Below are 22,915 nucleotides of genomic sequence, written 5' to 3'. Positions count from 1 at the left end.
GTATTTATATTTATTTTTAACTCAAATAACTCTCAAGTCTCTTAAAAAGATTTAATGGGATTTATTTTGCGTTAATACCATTTGAAAAAGCTACGTATCAAAATCTAAGGCTACCTTGTATCAAAATATGGGTGATCTTCTATCTGGGAACCCCTCTGATTTTGATACTAGCACTTTACAAGTAGAAAATGACCTAATTTATGACACTAGCACCTTACACACGATAGACCTCGATTTTAACATGTGGTACTTCCCGAATGCATTAACACCAATTTAACGGAAGGGGCCACATTGAGTCTTGTTTTTCACAAAAAATACACTCGGGTGATTTTTTTAATAGAGACTCAATTGAGGAAAAAATCTAGAGACCAAAATAAATCAAAAGTCTAAGTATAAAGACTAAATTACCAATCAAGTCTTAAATATATTGTAAGATCAAACTCTAGATTTAATTAACACATAACAACATAAGATTTTTCTTTAGTTTTGTGAGTTTTCATAAAATAGCAAAGGGTTGTAAATTTTTTTATTAAGATATGCATGAGTTGGAAAAACAGAATGATAAAGGAGCTTAACTACAAATGCTTTTCTATGTGAAAATAATTAATAGTTTTAGCTAGATTTTAGATTTTAATTGTATCAATTTCAATTTTAGTTTACATAAAAGAGCATACTATTATTAGGCAAATGTACATTGATGATCACTTTATTTATCTTTTTCTTGACAAATAGACTATATTGCATGTATTGCAATAATTTAACCTAAATATACTATGTTGCGTTCAACTTTTAGATTAAGCTAATATATTCTTAAGAATAGTTATCAAATATTTTAATAAATGAGGTTGAGATGGCCGAGTTGGTTTAAGGCGCCAGATTAAGGTTCTGGTCCGAAAGGGTGTAGGTTCAAATCCCACTCTCAACAATGGTGTGTACTTGCGCATGAGTTTTTGGGTGATGCGCGCCAAGATTAGTTTCCCTGTAAGGCGCCAGCTCTCGAGTTTTTGGGCGCCAAGTTCTGGGCACCCCCAGCGTCATTATTTTTCTAGTCTGCACAATTTAAAAACTGAGTTTCTCGGTTTTTAACTGTCTGATTTGGCTGAAATTTTGACAACTTGTCCATAACATGTTGTTCTTCAGTTTTAACAATGTGATCTTAGTTTGGAAGTTTGTAGTTGGAGATATATGTTACACATAATTGCTAGTTTTTCGTGGTTGTATTTCGTTGATATTTTGTTGTAATAAATTGTGATATGCTCTGTTTGCAGTATCTTAAATGTTGAGCATGATAAATGATGTATGTTAAATATAATGACGATGATTGCATGATGTCAATGTGTTGTGATACATGTGATAATGAGGCCTTGATGTGCCTATGTGTTCATTGATCATGAATATGGATAATCATGTGATTGTTGATTGATGTATGATCATGATAAGACAATGTATACTTGGATACAAATGTAATGAAAAGTATCTCTACTTAATTATACTGGATATGCACTTCGTCGAGGCTCTTGATAAGAGTAATGAGAAGTTGTGCACTTCGTCGGGGCTCAATAAGAGTAATAATGAGAAGTTGTATACTTCGTCGGGGCTTGCGATGAGAGTAATGGGAATGGACATCTTTGGTAAGTTACATACGAGAATAGGTTAGGTGGTTGTTTTGAGAGGGAAGTTGTCCATTTCGTCGAGGCTCGTTATGAGAGTAATTGGAAGTGACATCTTTAGTAAGTTGCGTTCAAGAATAAGTTGGGTGGTTGGTTATGAGTGCATGCCATACCATTGATATTACTAGGTGGTAATATGTTGAGGATTTCATGTTTGGTTGTGAGGACATGTGATGGGTTGTTAACTTGGTTATGTTTATGCATATGTTGTGATAATATAAGATTGGTAGAAAATTTGATTAAAATGTGCATGAGTTGGAAAAACAAAATGATAAAGCAACTTATCTACCAATGCTTTTTTATGTGAAAATAATTAATAGTTGCTTATCTACCCATGTTTTTTATGTGAAAACAATTAATAGTTTTAGCTAGAATTATTTTAAACCAAATTGTGTAGTTAGATTTTAGATTTTAATTGTGCCAATTTCAATTTTAGTTTACTTAGAGAAGCATACTATTATTAGGCAAATGTACATTGATGACTACTTTATTTATCTTTTTTTTTTTGACAAATAGACTATATTGCATGTATTGCAATAATTTAACCTAAATATATTACATTGTGATCAACTTTTAGATTAAGTTTATGTCTTCTTAAGAATAGTTATCAAATATTTTAATAAATAAGGTTGAGATGGTTGAGTTGGTGTAAGGCGTTAGATTAAGGTTATGGTCCGAAAGGGTGTGGGTTCTATTAAACTCATGGAAACTCAATGTTAGGTTCACACTCATGACCTTCCTTTAAAGTATGGCAACCGAAAACAATTTTTTCAATAGCATATGGAATTGGTAAACCTTTCTCTTTAGAGGATTATATCAAGAATAAGTCTCAAGGTTTCTTTGCATGTGTCTTGGTCGATGTTGATTTTTTATCTAATTTACCTAACCAAATTTTGGTAAAAGGCCAACATTTGCATTTATTATTAATGTGGAGTATGATAAATTGTCACTATTTTGTTCAAATTGTAAAATAATTGGTCATGATCTATCTAATTGTAGACGGTTACAACATGATGCGACTATTATTTCTAGCAAGGAGAAAACAATTGCTACAAAAATATAACAATATTATCGTTCTAAGGTGGTTGGTGCACAAGATGAGACTATGGGCTCTTTAGCTCAATCGGTAGAGCCTTTGGTGGAGCCTGTAGTGGAGCTTATAGTAAAGTCTTTTATTGTGCAACCTATGGTGGTACAGTCTGAGCCAATGGTAATTAATCATGATAAATTTGTGTTATGAATGGATCTTCTCATATTAAAAATTTTGATGGTGGTGTGCTAGTGGAACATGATTCCTTGGCTGATATGCCTTCTTTGGAGGATGTCACTCCCATTGTCAATAGTTTGTAGGCTTTACAATAATTAGATTCAAATTCATAGTAGTTCAGCGACAATTCTAAATGGGCTAATTGAAAATAGGGAAGATACTAATATTGAAGAGGATTATGAGCCAAGTTAAACTACAAGGAAACCTAGTAGGGGTAGGCCAAAGAAAGTTAATACTAAACCCTTCAAAGCAAAAACTTCTAAAAATTATAGGTCTTTTTTTGGAACATGATATTATTGGCTAATGATAAATTTTTTAATATGCAGATAATTTTGTCTTTTTCCTGGTATATGGAGTTCAAAGTATGGAATGATTTTTATTAAGGAAATCATGATTTTTTTTCATAATAGGTTTTTTTTTTTCGATGTTTGCGATGTAATTTTATCATGGTTTGGTGTAGTCTTCCTATGTTTGTCTTTCCTTTTTCTTTTTTCTTTTTATTTTTTAATAAAAAATTTATGTATGGCAATTATTACAATGTTGGCAAGTATATTAAATCGTACAAGTAATATAGTGGATAAGTCCAAATATCATTTCCCATGGAGACTCACATTGTTCAAAAACATTATGTTTATTCACTAGTTAAGGTGAAAATAAGTTTTGTATTATAATGCAATGTATTGAATGTTTAGCAAAATTCTAAAATATAGAAAGTAGTGAAATTGATAGAAGTACTTATATGACAAAGACTTCACTAGGGTTAAATTTCATGCATCAAACCAATATGAAAAACACCAAACAATATACCTATAATTTCGACTCTAGCATTCACACCACTATGTAACAAGTCATAATGTATTTGCGACAAGCCTAAACTTATTACTAAGAACCTTAATGTCTTAGACCTTTTCTTATTAAAATTTCACATTAAACTTTAAATTTAGATGTTAGGAATGACCAATGATGTACTCTATATCTAGATGCACAATCAATTAATTGTTCTATTCTAATCCAGGTTCTAACATCGTGTCTAATGGTAAGATACCCACAAGTATGCAATCAATCAATTCATGCAGTTAAGAACGAGAATAAAATACAAGAGTACATATGGAAAAGAAATATATATTGAATAGTAGAAATTACAAAGATTGAAGATACATTATATTCAACCCCCCATAAATATGGGAGTTAGTTACTCCCAGTGGCGAAACTTGGACAAAAAATTTAGGGGCGCCAAATTAAATTATTGTTAGATATAATTTTTTTTAATTAGAAAAAAAACTTTTATTTTTTCTCTTCATTTCCTCTGCTTAAAACAAGCACACATTATAGTAGAATTCAAAAAAATATCACTATCCTTCGTTATTATATCATGATACCAAACCATGAATACCATTTTGATAAGCCCTTCGTACCTCATCAATTTGATTTGTTGGGTATGGTCAAATTTAAGGACGTTTTTCCCGGATCGCATTCTAATGAATTTTTAAATTCATTATATGTAACTCTATAAACTTTAGAGATTTGTTTTTCATTGTCATGAATTTTTGATGCTCATGAAATTTCTTAAGTTTAGTTAATGTCGATGCATTTTTTTCATCTTTATCACAAACCTTTTTCTCTCCAAAAAAGAATCAATTCTTTTACTCTTTATCATAATCTTTCTAATATAAATTTATCACCTCCCACCTATTTAGAGAAAAAGATAAAATTTATATTCACAAATCACAATTATCACAATGCAAAACATAACAAAACCCATACAAATTTAATTAAATAAGCAACACTGTATAAATTCAAAACTTTTAAAAAATGTACCATAGGCAGCAGACAACATAAAATCCCTAAATTTTATAATTAAGGGTTATAATAATTTTGGGAAAAATTATAATTAAGGTTCATACAAATTTCATAGAAAAATTCCTAAAATCATAATTAGGGTTTATACTAATTTGGGATAAACTTAATTTGGAAGAAACATCCTACAAAGAATAATAAATTTAACATATATAAATTATAATAAGATACTAACATTGATATGTGAGAGATCGTCCGAGAATGTATACTTCAATCTCAATCTATGTATTCCCCAACCTTTGTTTATCTCTTTGTATTTATTTCTCTTCACACACTTTTATGATAATTTACATGATGAAAAGTTCTTATAGCCAAAAAAAAAACTCTAATGTCTTTTAAAATCAATCTCTTCATTAAACTTTTTATTTTATCTTTTATTATAATTTTTCATAACATAAAATTAATATAAATAATATATAAATATAATTTTAATAAATAAATATATATAAAAAAATAATTTTCAAAAATTTTGGGGGAGCCGTGGCTCCCCTACGTCCCTAAGTAGTTCCGCCAATGGTTACTCCTATACATTTTAGGAGAAAGAATAATAATGAATGTTTCTATCCTCCAAAATGTGTCTCCACCTCAAAAGATCAAATTCCCTATCTCTCCCACATGGGGGAGGTTGCCTATTCTCCCAAAAGGAGGGTTAATTTTTAATTGTATGGAGCCTTCTATTTAAAGACTTTTAGAACTTGACTAGGCATGAAATATGTACTTGAATTTGTAATTAAAGTAACCTAACTCTATTGATAATTGATTATGTTGACAACTTCTTAAATATATGATATTTCCACTTATCTGTTAAAATATAAACCAAATACTTATTTTTTCCAATTTATTAAATAAAACTTGAATTATCTAATAAAAGATAAAATATTTATCTTTTATAAATTATTAATAAACCCTTAATTATTTAAAAAGATAATAATAAAAATACAAATAAAAGATAAAAGAATAGACATAATAAAAATATAATAATGTCAATTATTAGTAGTGAAGCCTAACATCTTATTGGCAACTTCTTAATCCAAGATCTACTTTCGCAAAAAAAAAGAAAAGAAATAATAATTCCAAAGGCAAATGAGAAGAAAAGGATAATTGATGTACCTTTTATGGACAATGATATTTTAATCCACATTTTTTGACCCACTTTTAACCCACTACGTCGGGTCCGTCTGGATCGCCAGGTCCGTCTGGATTGTCGGACCCATCCGGGTCGTCGAACCTGTCTGTATCGTTCGGCCCATCTGGGTCGTTTGGCTTGATCTTTGACTCTGACTTAATGTAGTTATTTGGGGGGCCTAACCCACCTTAGTCCTAGTCCTAACCCACTAGAGAGGGGGCTTTGGGGGCTGGGACTTTGGCCCCCTCATTTGGGGCCCCCCTAAAAGGGGGCTTTATGAAGAGTGGGTCAGGGTTGGCCCATGGGCTAAGGGCCAAATTGACACCTCTAATTTTGATTCTTTTTAGTGATGTGATGTGATAATCTAATGGTGATTAAAATGATGAGTTAAAAATGAGTAAAAAAAGTGAATTAAAATATCGTTATCTATCTTTTATTAATAAATGACGTGAACACAATACAAATACAAGAGTGATAAACCAATATATATTTTGGTAGAATATGGTTTATTCTCTTCCCTGATATATGGTTTTATTGTAATATAAAGCAATATTTTTATGTGATATATTTACGTAAGAATACGACCTATATATTAAACAAAAATATATAAATAAATTTAAGAGATGTAAATAACAATTACACTGTAAAAGTTTCAGTCCAACTCTATATTGACAATTTTATGGATGTCTATATTTTCTATTTATACTTTAGTAGGAATGAGAAAAGTTTAAAGGTTTAGAAACATTCCTAATTTATTATCTCAAAATTTATTTTAAATTGTATAATTAATATTTAAAAACATCTTATAGAATGTACAATTCATTATATATTTTTTATTTACATAATTCAAAAAATGTTAAATATATATTTTTTTTCTAAAATTTTTGGAGAAAATTATATTTTATCATTGTTTCAAAGTATGTATCAATTTTGTTCTTATATTTTATAAAAGGAAAATGATTAGTTAACTACTTTTTCTTACCACCTAATGTGGATTCACCTTGTGCATTTTAATTTTAACTTTTAATATACTTTTAAGCTGTAGAAGTGTCAGAGGAAATAAAAAAGTGCATTCCGCGCGTGGGTGATCTTTTGGACAGAAAATCCCAATTCTATTTGGCTTTCTAGAAGCTGCCATTTTCACACCCCATTTCTTTGCACCCACCAAGTTTCCTAAAAGCTTCACACAAAACCCATTTTTCCCTTTCTTCTTTGAACATTGTCACCCATAAGGTAAGAAAACAAAGCCCCTTCCCTTCTAATCTGCACATTGCAACCCATAAAGCTAGCGAACGAAACCCCATTTGTTGTACTCGTTACATTGCAAACCATAACCCTTCTAGCCCCTTCTCCCTTTCTTTTCTTTAGACTGGATTTTACAAGCCCTAAACGAAGGGTTTTGGTCATAATTTTTGTCCGTCCAATGCACAGGACATTGGGGGTTTTGCGGAGATAAATGTTGTTATTGATTTACTTCGTCACCTAAACTTAGGTGGTAAGATAAGTTTTAAAATGTTACAAGCTAATTTTTTCCGAAATGAACTTACACTTTGTTTAGAAGAAATGGGATGTGGTCTGGTATTGGTGTGCATAACTAGGGTCCACCCTTTTAATAAGGGAGAGAATTGTGTGTTCTCATGCTTTTCCAAAATTTATCAACTTTATTTTGTGTAAAAACGCCTTCGTGGGTTACACCTTAATTATTCTTGGGTTGCAAGATAAATTTAAAAATGTTGTAGGCTAAATTTTCCCAAAATGAACTTACACCTAGTTTATAAGAAGTGGGATGGGGTCTGGTATTGGTGTGCATAGTTGGGGTCCAACCTTTTAGTAAGGGGGAGAATTGTGTGTTCTTATGTAATTCCAAAATCTGTCAATTTTAATTTGTGCAAAAGCTCTTTCGTGGGTTACACCTTAATTGCTATTGGGTTGCAAGATAAATTTTGAAAATGTTGCAGGCTAGTTTTTCCTCAAATGAACTTACACCTGGTTTAGAAGAAGTGGGATGTGTAACATCCCTACGAAATATTACTGATATAAAATAAATAAAATTCGAAATATAATAAGTGTCACATTTAATATGAACTATTTCCCAAAATACGGGAAATTTAAAACCTTAAATATATGAGTCATAAAACTAGGAGTCCATAATTCATAAAACTGAAATAAAAGTCAATGGCTCATGCCAAGTTTACATAATGTTCTCAAGGATAAAATAATAAACATAATACATATGTATCTACAAAATATCCCATGCTAGCCCTCGCTCCGAGTCTAAGCATCTCCTGGCCCACCTGTCAAATCATCTGCTCCCGGATAACAAGTTATCCGATCATCGCCACACACACACAAAAAGGGTGAGCTATGCACAAGAAAAATATAAACAGATATATGAAATAAATATGCGACCCATCCCGAAATAACATAACTAATTTCATAATTTCCAAATCACCCAACCATGACCTCATAGTCCTTCATGAGTCATATGCATGAACTAGGTATTAGGACTTCCCTGTGCTCCCACGAAACTAACTCATTCATGGTCCAACCCTATGAGCCTATCCCGCTCATAGTCCTGCCCTACAAACTCCTCGTATGTAGTAAAACATCCAAGTCTCACACTTAGACCCTGGCACGCACGCAATCACCATACTATGGACTCCTCGCCTAATAGTAGCTGACGGGAACATCACAGTTCCTTGCCCATCGTGCGCCCGACACATGCAATCACCATACTAAGGACTCCTCGCCCATTAGTAGCCGACGGGAACTCAACCAGTTCCATGCCCATCATGTGTCCAACCACCGAGCACATCCCAGACCCCTAACGGACTTAGTCCTTCAAGCCCACACACCACAACACATGCATATACTTCATATACTTAAGTAAAGTAGTCATTCCACACACACAAGATCATTCAACATGAGAAATCCACATAATCTCGCCCAAGCCAGAGCCTCTCGCCCAAGCTAAGCCCTCTGCTTCGCTTAGGCTAGTTCACCTCACTTAGGCGAGCTTAAATCAGCCACAAAATCACGTCATCTCGCCTAGGCGAGACCATCTCTCGCCCAAACACCAATTTTAGACTCGCCTGGGCTAAACTACAACCAAAGCACCACACATGGCCACAACATCTCGCTTAGGCGAGGCCATCTCGCCTGAGCGAGACCCTAGTTCGCTCAAAACCCACAAAAACCTCGCCTGGACGAGAAATTGCGCTCAACATGAGCACACTTCCTTGCTATCTCGCTTAGGCGAGCCACTCTCGCCTAAGCGAGAGTGTCACTCGCTCAACAATAACACAGCTCGCCTAGATGAGCTACAAGACCTTTAAATCAGAAGAGTAGCTCTGCAATTCTCGCTTAGGCGAGATGGACTCGCTTGGGCGAGACTTGCAGGGTTTAGCCTCTGTACAGACACAAAAATCACCTAACTTTGCCCAATTTGCACCACCAACGATACCAAAACACGATTAAAGTATTACCAAGCACAAATAAGGACCACAAACATCAGAACAGGTCTTATATCATCCATTCATATTACCCAACTCGAGATTAAATCACCTCTGCCCATTCCATACCAAAACCCTCCCTCTAATCACAAATTTTTTGCATCACGTGGTTATGCACCCTATCTCAAACCAATCAAACTCTCAATCACTACACATGATACACGAATTTCATGCCAAACAGAAATCAATTGAGAAAGCCATGATATAGAATCATACACAAATTATGAAATTCACACGCACAAAAGAAAGCTCCCCTAACCTGGAATGTGTGATCAAATTTATGAAGACAAGACCCCTTGATTCACGACTTCCCTTTTTCTTCAGCCCTTTGCACACTCAAAACCTCCTCTCCCAGTCTCAATTTCGTGCTCTCTTTATAACAGCTCCCACAATTACCAAAACCCTTCCTTTTTCTTAAATTTTGGCTTTTATAGGTGCCTTTAAAATAGGTTTTAAAACTAAAACGAGTTTGGGCTTTTAATTCCTCTTCCATGTTACTTATTTGGTAATTTCCCAGCCCCCTTGGCTGCCCCATTCTGCTATGCCAAATCCCATTTGGTGATACTCACGAATCAAGAATAGTTTACAATACCAATCACATACTCATACATATCCTTAAAAATCAATAACAAAACAATCACACATAATTTGCATACTTAGGACTCGAACCCAAGTCCTCTCACACAACCAAGTAATCTCAACCATTTGAGCTAGCACTTTTCCACGTCACATTAAACAACAATTAATGCCATAAAGGCGTCTTCTACCCGCATTTATTAATTATTTATTTATTTAATTAATTAATTTTCCCGGGTCTTACATGATGGGGTCTGGTATTGGTGTACATAGTTGGGGTCCAACCTTTTAGTAAGGGGGAGAATTGTGTGTTCTTATCCAATTTCCAAATCTGTCAATTTTAATTTGTGCAAAAGCTCTCTCGTGGGTTACACCTTAATTGCTCTTGGGTTGCAAGATAAATTTAAAAATGTTACAAGCTAAATTTTTCCCAAATGAACTTACACCTGATTTAGAAGAACTGAGATGGGGTCTGGTATTGGTGTGCGTAGTTGGCATCCAACCTTTTAGTAAGGGGGAGAATTGTGTGTTCTTATGCAATTCCAAAATTTGTCAATTTTAATTTGTGCAAAAGCTCTCTCGTGGGTTACAACTTTATTGCTCTTGGGTTGCAAGATAAATTTAAAAATGTTGCAAGCTAAATTTTCCCCAAATGAACTTACACTTGGTTTAGAAGATGTGGGATGGGGTTTGGTATTGATGTGCATAGTTGTGGTCCAACCTTTTAGTAAGGGAGAGAATTGTGTGTTCTTATGCAATTCCAAAATCTGTCAATTTTAATTTGTGCAAAAGCTCTCTCGTGGGTTACAACTTAATTGCTCTTGGGTTGCAAGATAAATTTAAAAATGTTGCAAGCTACATTTTCCCCAAATGAACTTACACCTGGTTTAGAAGAAATGGGATGGGGTCTGGTATTGGTGTGCATAGTTGGGGTCCAACCTTTTAGTAAGGGGGAGAATTGTGTGTTCTTATGCAATTCCAAAATTTGTCAATTTTAATTTGTGCAAAAGCTCTCTCGTGGGTTACAACTTTATTGCTCTTGGGTTGCAAGATAAATTTAAAAATGTTGCAAGCTAAATTTTCCCCAAATGAACTTACACTTGGTTTAGAAGATGTGGGATGGGGTTTGGTATTGATGTGCATAGTTGTGGTCCAACCTTTTAGTAAGGGAGAGAATTGTGTGTTCTTATGCAATTCCAAAATCTGTCAATTTTAATTTGTGCAAAAGCTCTCTCGTGGGTTACAACTTAATTGCTCTTGGGTTGCAAGATAAATTTAAAAATGTTGCAAGCTACATTTTCCCCAAATGAACTTACACCTGGTTTAGAAGAAATGGGATGGGGTCTGGTATTGGTGTGCATAGTTGGGGTCCAACCTTTTAGTAAGGGAGAGAATTGTGTGTTCTTATGCAATTCCAAAATCTGTCAATTTTAATTTGTGCAAAAGCTCTCGTGGGTTACAACTTAATTGCTTTTGGGTTACAAGATAAATTTAAAAATGTTGCAAGCTAAATTTTCCTCAAATGAACTTACACCTGGTTTAGAAGAAGTGGGATGGGGTATGATATTGGTGTGCATAGTTGGGGTCCAACCTTTTAGTAAGGGGGAGAATTGTGTGTTCTTATGCAATTCCAAAATCTGTCAATTTTAATTTGTGCAAAAGCTCTATTGTGGGTTACACCTTAATTGCTCTTGGGTTGCAAGATAAATTTACAAATTTTGTAGGCTAGTTTTTCCCTAAATGAACTTACACCCAGTTTTGAAGAAATGGGATGGGGTCTGGTATTTGTGTGCACAGCTCGGGTCCACCCTTTTAGTAAGAGAGAGGATTGTGTGTTCTCATGCACTTCCAGAATTTGTCAATTTTATTTTGTGCAAAAAATCTTTTGTAGGTTACACCTAAATTGCTTTTGGGTTGCAACATAAGTTTAAAAATGTTGCAAACTAGTTTTTTTCCCTAAATGAACTTACACCTAGTTTAGAAGAAGTGGGATGGAGTCTGGTATTGGTGTGCATAGCTGGTGTCCACCCTTTTAGTAAGGGAGAAAATTGTGTGTTCTTATGCACTTCCAAAATCTGTCAATTTTACTGTGTGAAAAAACGCCTTTGTGGGTTACACCTTTATTGCTCTTGGGTTGCAAGATGAGTTTAAAAATGTTGCAGACTAGTTTTTCCTTAAATGAACTTACACTTGGTTTAGAAGAAGTGGAATGGGGTCTAGTATTGGTATGCACAATTGGGGTCCACCTTTTTACTAAGGGAAACAAATTGTGTGTTCTAATGCACTTTCAAAATCTGTCAATTTTATTTTGTGCAAACACTCATTCGTAGGTTACACCTTATTTATTCTTGGGTTGCAACATAAGTTTCAAAAGGTTGCAGGCTAGTTTTTTTCTAAATGAACTTACATATGTTTAGAAGAAGTGGGATGGAGTCTAGTATTGGTGTGCACAACTGGTGTCCACCCTTTTAGTAAGGGAGAAAATTGTGTGTTCTCATACACTTCCAAAATCTGTCAATTTTACTTTATGCAAAAACTCCTTCGTGGGTTACACCTTAATTGCTTTTGGGTTATAGATAAATTTAAGAATGTTGCAAACTATTTTTTTCCCAAAGGAACTTACACTTGGTTTATAATAAGTGGGATGGGGTCTGGTATTTGTGTGCACAATTGAAGTCCATCCTTTTAGTAGAGGAGAGATTTATGTGTTCTTATGCACTTCCAATATTTGTCAACTTTTTTTATGCAAAAACTCCTTCATGGGTTACATCATAATTGTGCTTGGGTTGCAAGATAAGTTTAAAAATGTTGCAGGTTAGTTTTTTTCCAAATGAACTTACACCTGGTTTAGAAGAAGTGGGATTAGGTTTGGTATTAGTGTGCACAACTAAGGTTCACCCTTTTTGTAAGGGAGAGAATTGTGTGTTCTCATAACTTCCAAAATTTGTCAACTTTATTATGTGCAAAATCTCCTTCGTTCAAAAATGGGAGGGGCTTCATTCACTAGCTTTATAGGTTGCAGTGTGCAGAGTAGGGAATGGGCTTCGTTTTCTTACCTTATGGTTGACAATGTTCAGCGAATAATGGAAAAAATGGGTTCTATGAGACTTGGTGGGTGTTAAAAAATGAGGTCCCAAAAATGGCAACTTCTAGAATGCCTAAGAGAATGGAGATTTTCTGCCCAAAAGATTATGACGCGCAGAATGGACTTTTTTTATTTCCTCTGACACTTTTACAGCTTAAAAGTAAATTAAAAGTTAAAATAAAAATGCAAAAGTTCAATCCACGTTAGGTGGTAAGAGAAGTGGTAAGGAAAAGTAGTCAACTAATCATTTTCCTTTATAAAAAGAAATGTAAAATGTCTTTAGCAGGAAAAAACATTGAAGTCTCTCTCCTTTTTGCAACTCTCTCTCCTTGATGCAATTCTTTCTTTCTTTCTCTTTCTCTCTCTCTCTCTCTCTCTCTCTCTCTCTCACACACACACACACACACTCTATCTCTCCCCCACTGTATTTGGAGTTCTCAGGTCCTCTTTTCAAGGGTAAGGATGGAGGTGGTGTGGGCCTTAAGTGTAGGTTGTGTACGACAATATGCAAGGGTGTGTCCTTCAAATTCATCATTATTGTTCTTCAAATTCTTCTTCACACCTTCAAAACCTTATTCTTACTATCTCATCATAATGTCACCTCAAACCTCTCTCACAAGCCTCGTAATGCATCAATTCAATGATCCCAACAGCCACAGATCTTCAACCAATATGTCAGAGGTATCAAAATTTTAGTTGAATTACTCTTTTGACCATTTTTTTCGTTCAAAAATGTTAAAATTGGTCCTCTAGTTCTTTTTAGTCTCAATTTAGTCCTGATTCTTTAAAAATTGATGCAATTTAGATTTTTTTTCGTTAAACTTCTTGAAAGGAAGCTTAGATTTTTTATTAAAATTGACACTAGGATTATGTTCATTACACCGATAAATCAAATCATCCTTACTCATTACTTCAAATTTGATGAAAAAAACTTGATCTAATACAAGAGATTTAACAAGAAAGGACCAAATTGTATCATTTTTTCAAAAATCGAAATCAAATTGAGATTTAAAAGAACTTGAGAAAAATAGGAACCAATAGAATAATCCAAAACTTTTATATAAACTAGTAAAAATATTGTATTTACTTTTTTTATGACAATAAAAAATAATAAAATTATTATTATAATTATAATTATAAAATAAATATAATAATTTTTATATTTATTATAACTAATTTTCATTTATAATATTAATTAAAAAAATAAATAAAAAATGTTAAATTATACAAATAATTACATAATATTAATAAAATAATTATTTTAATTTAAAAAATATTTAAAAGATAAAATTAAAAAATAAATGTGGACAATAAAACGAAGACTTGTCTTTTATATATAGATATAAATGTATAAATATTTTTAGAATATCAAATATATCAAATATATTAAAAATATTAAATTTTTAAAAAATATATTAAAAATATTAAATTTTTAAAAAATATATTAAAAAATATATACTAATTATAAAAATTTTAAAAATTTTGGAGGACCATGGTGCCGTAGTCATAGTGATGGTTCGCAGTTGATTATAATAATAATAATTATTATTATTATTATTATATTATGTTATTGTGATATATTATTGCTATTAGTAATATTAACATAATTAATAGTAAAATAATTGTTGTTATTAATAAATGTAATATATTAATTTTATTATTATATACTATTGAAATGAGAAAAGAAGTACTAAAACATTATTATTATTAGTATTATTTTTATTATCACTGTTATTAATAATAATAATAATAATAATAATAATAATAATTATTATTATTATTATTATTATTATTATTATTATTATTATTATTATTATTATTATTATCATTATTAAGAATTATAATTAGGTACTATAATTATTGTTTTTATTATAATTACTATTTTATCTATTTTAAAAAAATTAACATTCCAAAAATATTTTATTATTAACCATTATAATTATTGTTATTATTAATATTATCCATAATTATTATTATTATTATTTTTATATTATAATTATTATTATTAATTATAACTATAATTATTATCACATTATCAACTCTAACTATAATTATAATACTATAATTATTATTATCGTTATTATTATCAATTATAATTATTCTGATCATTATTATTATCATTATTATTAATTATAATTATTTCTATTATTATTACTAGCGAACACACAGGCGTTGTCGCGTCTGTGTATCTGCATTTTTTAATTTTTATAAAATCAATAATATTTATTTTTAAAACATATATAATAAATTTTAAAATAGTTGTTAAATAAAATAACTGTTTAAAAAAGGATTTTAGAATAACGGTCAAAATAAATAAAAAATTAAAAAAATGGTCGCAGAAAAAATAATTATAAAATAATTAATTTTTAAAATAATAATTAAGGATAAAATTAGAAAATAAAAAGTGGATAAAAAAAGAATTCCCTTTATATATTGTTATAAATTATACTATTATCATTAATAATAAGAAGTATAATTATTATAATACTTATTATTATTATTATTATTATTATTATTATTTTTATTATTATTGTTTGATACACTTTACCAACTTTACTAGTGTTTCTTCTTCTTCCTCCTCTGCCGATGCTCCCTCCTTCCTTCAATTTTATGGAAGCCCTCATTCACCGACCACTCCCCCAACTCTATATCTTCTTCTTTAAAAAGAAATTACAATTGTATAATTTCGAATGTAAAACAAAAAATGTATTTTGAATTCATAATTTTTGAAATTAATGTACTTTTTATTTTACATTCTCTAATATACAATTCAAAATTCAAAATTTGTATTTCAAATTTTACATCTTGAACTATAATTTCTATATTTTAGATTATATATTTTAAAATATAATTTTATTTTAAAATATATAATTCAAAATATAATTTTTTCATTCTCAGTTATCTATTTCTAGAAATTTTCAAATTGTGTATTTCAAAGTTCAAAATAGAAAGAAAGTAAAATTATTTTTTTCAAGTATATAAAGGCATAGCAAGAAATTATGGAGGTGCACCCCATTACCTCCACTAACACAAAAAGTACTTATTACGTCATCCAGTTAACGTTTGCTCAAGGAAATCAACATAAAGAATGATCAGTGACATTTTTGTAAATAAAGTTACAAATTTGACGTCTGTCCAACACATCCCCAACGTCACATAACGTCAGTTTTTTCAAATCCTGACGTCACCGAAGCTGAACGCCAGTCTTCAGATACCCTGACATCACTCAATGTCGGCTACTTCACTAATCCAATGTCACTCAACGTCGACTAGGCACAAAATCGACGTCCCACCTTCTTTCAATTATAGTGCTGCAACGCGAACAACCATTGTTCCTCTTCTTCGTGAGACCTTCTCTTCGTTCCGCGGACCACCACAACATCCACATGTGAGTTTTCCACCATAAAACTTGTTGAGTTTTCATTTTAGCATTGATTTAAGCATTTGAACTGATTGAATTTCGTTTTGGTCTCCATTTCACATAAATGCATAATTTTCTTCTTCATTCCATGTTAAGTTTTTGTTTGTTGGCAGTCCACCCTCCTTCATCTGCGTCCTTGTTTTTTCTGCAAGATGTTAGTTTTTCATTTTCTTTCGTTCACACCTTGCTCTTGTTCATGTATGTGTGTATTTTGTTGATTTTTTTGGCATATTCTTTTTATTTGAAAATTTATGATTTTTGATAAATTTGGAATAAAATTTATATTTGTTATTAGATGGGTTGCATGTTAAAATAATTTTAATGTGTTTTGTTCATTTTTTTGGATTATTTTTTTATTTGAAATTTTATGATAGTTGATAAATTTGTAATAAAATTTATATTTATTATTAGATGTGTTGCATGTTAAAATAATTGTAATTTTTTTATTATTTTTTAATATTATTATTGCATTGTTATTTTATTTGTGAAGATTTATTATAATTTTAGTTCACAATATTGAGTGAACCTTAGTTCCCGTTTGAGATTTAGTACAAATGATTAAATTTTTAATCGTTTATATTAAATCTTGAATTGACTGATGAGACAGTTTGAAAAAAATATTTTTCATAATCGGCTATAATGTGTATATTGATGTTTATGCATACATTTGATAAAATTTCGATTGAGACAATTTTTGGTTGTTCTCTGGATGCATACTTAATTGTGATCATGACTGATCTCTTTCATTTTGTATACTTCAAAGACCAATGCGATATTTGACTTATTTGTATACGTGTTAGAAAATTATTTTAAAATAATTTTTTTTTGAATGAGTTGGACTTCAAATTATATTGGATGAACGTCACATCAATAAAAAATACGAGAAGGAAGTTTTTAAGTTTTTATGTTCAAAAACATACAATTTTTATTAATAGGACATATTTTTATCCTTTGTCCCTGTGTTCGCTATCTTTCTATATTTTGACATAGGTCACAAAAATCTCAAATTTTCACTTTTCGTAAACATCTCAGATTTTGTAATTAAATTTTTTTTAAACCTACTATTTAGAATTTAAAATTATATTATAAATTATATAATTTCATAAACATAATATATTTTAAATCGTATAATACAAATCTGTTTCTGTAATATATAATTCGAAAAAAGAATCGATATTGTATAATTTAGAATAGTTTGTTATATTATAAAATAAAATGTATTTTATATTATACAATTTGAAAATCCAAAACATAATTTAAAGTTCAGAAATTTTTTAAAATTGAGTAATTTAATTATAATATAAAATTTATTTATAAGTATAAAAATATATTATAAATGATGCAATTTGTTTCGGGTGTAGGACCAAACACCTACTAATACCACTTCAAATTATACTCCTTTCTCCTCGATGCTTCCTTCCCAAGTAATCTGCTGAAACTTCCACTCTACGTAATCTTCTTTCTCGTCCGATCGGTTGAACAGGCGATCGGTGTACCTGTCTAATTGTAACTGCTGTAATAAATGCAAATTAAAGAGATTCTCACCAACCTACCTTTGGGCCTTATTTATAGTTTTCAGTGTGGGCCTATAATTAGGGCTCCTTAATCACGGCCCAATGATCCCTTAATTATGATTACTGACTTGTTTAATTTTAATTAACTCAGCTGATTGATCCAGGTTTTTCATTTGGCCGATCGACCGATGGTCGCTTGGTTAGGCGAATTATCTTTTATGGGTGAGTAGCCTTTAACAAAAAAATGTGTTTCACCCGTGTGGCCGATGGGCCGATCGTCCTTAGCTTTGCCATACGATATATCTGTTGCTAGCAGCCTGTTTCCGCTCGAGTTTTGTCCGGTAAACCGATGCACCGATGGGTTGTACGGTACACAAGCCCTCCCAGCCTTGAACGATGACGAAGGTGAAACGAGAAGGTTTTCAGGGAGATTCCCTGTGCCGATGGACCGGTGGGCCATACAGGAAGAGATTCCTATGCCGATAGACCAGTGAGCCATACAGGAAGAGATTCCTTGTGCCAATGGACTAGTGGGCTATACAAGAAAAGATTCCCTGTGCCGATCGACTGATGGGCTATACAGGAAGAGATCCCCTGCGCCGATGGACCGGTGGGTCATACAATACACACAATTTAAGATATGTTGTTAAGATTACTAATTGTAAAACGTTAATATCTAATTTTGGTGATGTTTGGTTAGTTTTTTCTTTTTCCTGTTTTTCGTATGCTTAATTGTTTAGTTTAATTTATTATGATTATCTTGTATTCTTATAGTTAGTCTATGTTGAAAATAATATAATATTGAAGTTAAATTTTTTAGAAAAAGTAGAAAAAATATTAAAATATAAATGAAGTTAGTGGTACTTGAGAAAATTCAGCATTGAAGCATTCAGAAGTTTTGGTTAGGGTGTCCTTTTTTTATTGGACAGGGATTCACTAACGGTCCCAACATTGGTTACTTCCTTCAAACTCATCTCTGACTCACCATAGACAAAAAGAAAGCAAGATCATAAACTAAATATTTCTCATAGGTAATGCATCACTTGACCTAATAAACATAAAAATGATTTTTTTATTTTTTATTTTTTTACTACATTCAATCCAATGCAATCTATTTTCTATGACGTTGAACCAGTAATGGAGTTATAGATTTAGAGTTTATTATTAAAATTTGTAATTAATTTTTTATTTTATTTTTAAGAATATATTTTTTAAAAACAGAAAAAAATATTTAATATTTAAAAAAATACATTTAGATAATAGAACAATAAAATAAAATAATTGATATATTTTATTATTTTTAATAATACTAGTGAAAACAAATGGGGTATATTGATTTTATATTTAATGTCTCTTTTAATGTATATGTATTTATATATATTTAATTATGTTTATGTTATTTTGTTTAAATTTGAGATATTATTGAGAATAATTAAATCTAAAATGAAAGAGAAGTCATACCGAGAGAAGAAGAATAAGTGAGATGTGTGAGAAATAATAAGTTTTGATTATTATTTAGAAGGGGGTAACACACACGCATTTTAACTCTAAATTAAATGATTTTAAGTATAAAGATTAAAGATAAATTTTGTACAGTTATAACAACAACAAAAATAAGTAATCCTAATATTTAATATGATGTTTTGAAATTATATACATTACTATTTTATTTGAAGAATTTATGAGACCGACATATCTACCAAATGTACAAGAACACCATTGTATTTGGTCTCTGCCAAATTTATCCAAAAACCATTTGTACGTTCCTATCAAGTGAATCAACCATCATTATTGGAGAATTTTCAAAAGAATGAGAGAAAATGGCACTTGCAAACTAGAAAGGAAAAAGAGGGGCATTGAAAAAAGTCCTTCTTTTCTTTTGAAAAATCTTGTTTCCATTCTCACTGTGTCAAGTTTCTTGATTTGAAGTATGACAAAAGAAAAAAGAGAACAAAGTTTCTTGATTAAGGAATTTCCTTTCCCTTTCAAACACAACGGTTGAAGTGTTATGTTCACTCTTACAGCATGTTGTTCTGATCTGTAGCGGTAGCTTTAAGAAAGGGAAACTTAAACAGAAACACCAAGTGTAAGATAGTGATATATAGCAACAAAAATGTGCAGGTTCATAACAACCATTAGGTGAGACATAACTGGAACCACAAGAGAATTCCCTGGAAGGTTCTTCTATAATATTATACATGCAATGCGTTAGCATTTTTCCTCTCAACAACTCTTGATCTATAAAACTTTTCTCATTGAAAAGTTGATAGCATCAAACACATATTCAGAAAATGAGGCTTGTCATCTCAGCTTTCTGTGTTCTTGTGTTATTCTCATGTGCAGGTGAGACACAAGTTTCACTATATGTTGATTTTGTTTCACTAGCACATGAATATTCAACTAATGTTCTAACTTTTTGTTGTCTCAGTTGCTTATGATCCTTTGGATCCAAACGGAAACATAACAATCAAATGGGATATCATGTCTTGGACACCAGATGGCTATGTGGTAACACAATCTGCATTGCTACTTGTTTTATATTTGTGTGATTGTTTGCAAAATGGATTTCCATTTGCTGCAGTAAAATGCAGAAAAGTGGCAGCATAAAATATGTAACTATTAGTTGTTTGATCAAATGCTTGAGTCATGTAATGAATTCACCTGACTTGTGGCTATTGCATTTTCCATCAGGCTACTGTAACAGTTCACAATTTCCAAATGTTTCGGCACATCATGAATCCTGGGTGGACCTTGGGATGGACATGGGCCAAGAGAGAAGTGATTTGGTCCATGGTAGGAGCTCAAGCCACAGAGCAAGGAGATTGTTCTAAGTTCAAAGGCAACATACCTCATTGCTGTAAGAAAACTCCAACAGTTGTAGACCTTCTCCCTGGTGTTCCTTACAACCAGCAATTCTCAAACTGCTGCAAGGGTGGAGTGGTGGCTGCATGGGGCCAAGATCCTTCACAGGCTATCTCATCCTTCCAAGTGAGTGTAGGCCAAGCTGGTACCACAAACAGGACAGTGAAACTTCCCAAGAACTTCACCCTCTTGGCTCCTGGACCAGGCTATTCCTGTGGCCCTGCCAAGGTTGTTCCTTCCACAACTTTCCTTACACCTGACAAACGCCGCAAGACTCAAGCACTAAGTATGATCTCTAATCTCACAATTTCAGTTTGATCACCAACTTTACCATTAACATAACTCTCAAAAATCTCGTTTTCTTTTTCTTATGCAGTGACTTGGAACGTTACCTGCACATACTCACAGTTCCTGGCAAGAAAGAATCCAAGTTGTTGTGTATCTTTGTCCTCCTTCTATAATGAAACTATCACCCCTTGTCCCTCTTGTGCCTGTGGCTGCCACAACAAGAAGAATTGTGTCAAGTAAGTTTTGGATATGTGATGATCTTAAGAAATATTCTAGAGAAACTTACATTTATATCATCTTAAAAGCAATTTACATTGGCATGAGATGATGTTACACAAAAGTATTCCTTTCATTATTTTATCCCAAGACAAATATTCCCAAATTGTTGTGAGGAATCATTATGTTGGGAGTCCTACATCGACTAAAGCCAATTTAACTTATGCACGGAAGTGCAAACCCTATTTTACAAGTTAATTTGGTAGAGTTGATTTAGACTTGAAATCTACCCCTTAATATGGTATCATAGTCATGAGTTAGAGTCTATCCTAACAAAGTTTGTTGTTTATTAAGTTTATTATTCTATCCACTATCGGATCACTCGTTAATGACTAATCTCACGCTTGAGATGTATATGGGTGTATTAGAAGTTTCAGAATTTCCAATAACTTCTTATCACTGTTGGTGTGGTATGCAGGAGTGACTCCAAAATTCTCAGCATGGTGGGTCTTCACACTCCCAAGAAAGACAATGAACCATTGCTGCGGTGCACACATCACATGTGTCCAATCAGGGTTCACTGGCATGTCAAGGTTAACTATAAGGAATATTGGAGAGTCAAGATTGCCATTACAAACTTCAATTACAGGATGAATCACTCCCTGTGGTCTCTTGCTGTTCAGCATCCAAATCTTAACAATCTCACCCAAGTTTTCAGTTTCAATTACAAGCCTCTTCTTCCCTACGGTTCCATAAGTGAGTGCAAGCAAATCGATCTTTTTAAGCTTCTATTATAATTCAATAACTTTAAGAAAGAGTTTTCAAGCATGTTGTTATTGTGCTTGCAGATGACACTGGAATGTTCTATGGCATGAAATACTTCAATGATCTTCTAATGGAAGCTGGACCAACAGGGAATGTTCAATCAGAGTTGCTTCTTCAGAAGGACAAGGATGCATTCACATTCAAGCAGGGGTGGGCTTTTCCTCGCAAGATCTACTTTAATGGCGATGAATGCATGATGCCTCCACCTGACACCTACCCATTTCTACCTAACTCAGCACCTCCACGCCTAATTACCTTCCCACTATCTATTTTCTTACTGTTTTTCTTTTTAGCAGTTTGGTGAACTAGTGCATAGTGTCAGAATTTTGTGAAAATTTTGAAACCTTGTATACCTTCTCCATGATTACGTGACAATAGGCATGAATACTCAAATTCTTTGGAAACACCAAGCCAATCTCATGGCTGTGTTTTTCTGACATAAGCACCAGGGATGCTGAATGTAAATCTCAACAGTTATTTTGTCTTAATCATAGATTCCTGATGCTGTTACAGCAATGCCATAATGAATAATTCATACGCTTTCTAGTCTGTTTCTTTGGACTACATTGACTGCATATTTGGATGAGCGCTTTGAGTTTTAGTTAAAATGAATTTCAAAGAAATACAATTCATGTTTAGAACTTCATCACTAAAACAACAGTCATTTCGGAACCAAGCATGAAAATACTCTCATTA

The 22,915-nt window shown here is 32.1% G+C and overlaps 1 protein-coding gene and 1 non-coding gene across 2 annotated transcripts; both read left to right on the top strand.

Moving 5' to 3' along the window:
* The first annotated feature begins 844 nt into the window (after nucleotides 1-844).
* TRNAL-AAG (transfer RNA leucine (anticodon AAG)) lies at nucleotides 845-925 on the top strand. Its single transcript has one exon. It is a non-coding gene; the product is annotated as a tRNA-Leu (tRNA).
* A 19,235-nt stretch (nucleotides 926-20,160) lies between these two features.
* LOC114181450 (COBRA-like protein 4) lies at nucleotides 20,161-22,765 on the top strand. The gene is made up of 6 exons (XM_028067914.2): nucleotides 20,161-20,371; nucleotides 20,457-20,536; nucleotides 20,720-21,176; nucleotides 21,267-21,414; nucleotides 21,873-22,150; nucleotides 22,243-22,765. The coding sequence occupies exons 1-6, from the start codon at nucleotides 20,320-20,322 to the stop codon at nucleotides 22,521-22,523; spliced, it is 1,296 nt and encodes a 431-aa protein (XP_027923715.2). The 5' UTR covers nucleotides 20,161-20,319; the 3' UTR covers nucleotides 22,524-22,765.
* The last annotated feature ends 150 nt before the right edge of the window (nucleotides 22,766-22,915 follow it).

This window comes from Vigna unguiculata, chromosome 4 (genome assembly GCF_037176805.1).
Source record: "Vigna unguiculata cultivar grain cowpea cultivar isolate G323 ecotype 2 chromosome 4, ASM3717680v1, whole genome shotgun sequence".
Taxonomy (NCBI): Eukaryota; Viridiplantae; Streptophyta; class Magnoliopsida; order Fabales; family Fabaceae; genus Vigna; species Vigna unguiculata.
The sequence above is the reverse complement of the archived record's forward strand: the minus strand, read 5'-3'. Positions and strand labels throughout refer to the sequence as shown.

What these genes read in the sequence shown, in the direction of transcription:
- LOC114181450 (XM_028067914.2), top strand. Translation starts at nt 20,320, where the DNA reads ATGAGGCTTGTCATCTCAGCTTTCTGTGTTCTTGTGTTATTCTCATGT. An exon ending in GGACACCAGATGGCTATGTG is followed by an intron (nt 20,537 to 20,719) that starts GTAACACAATCT and finishes ATTTTCCATCAG; the next exon opens with GCTACTGTAACAGTTCACAA. An exon ending in AACAAGAAGAATTGTGTCAA is followed by an intron (nt 21,415 to 21,872) that starts GTAAGTTTTGGA and finishes TGTGGTATGCAG; the next exon opens with GAGTGACTCCAAAATTCTCA.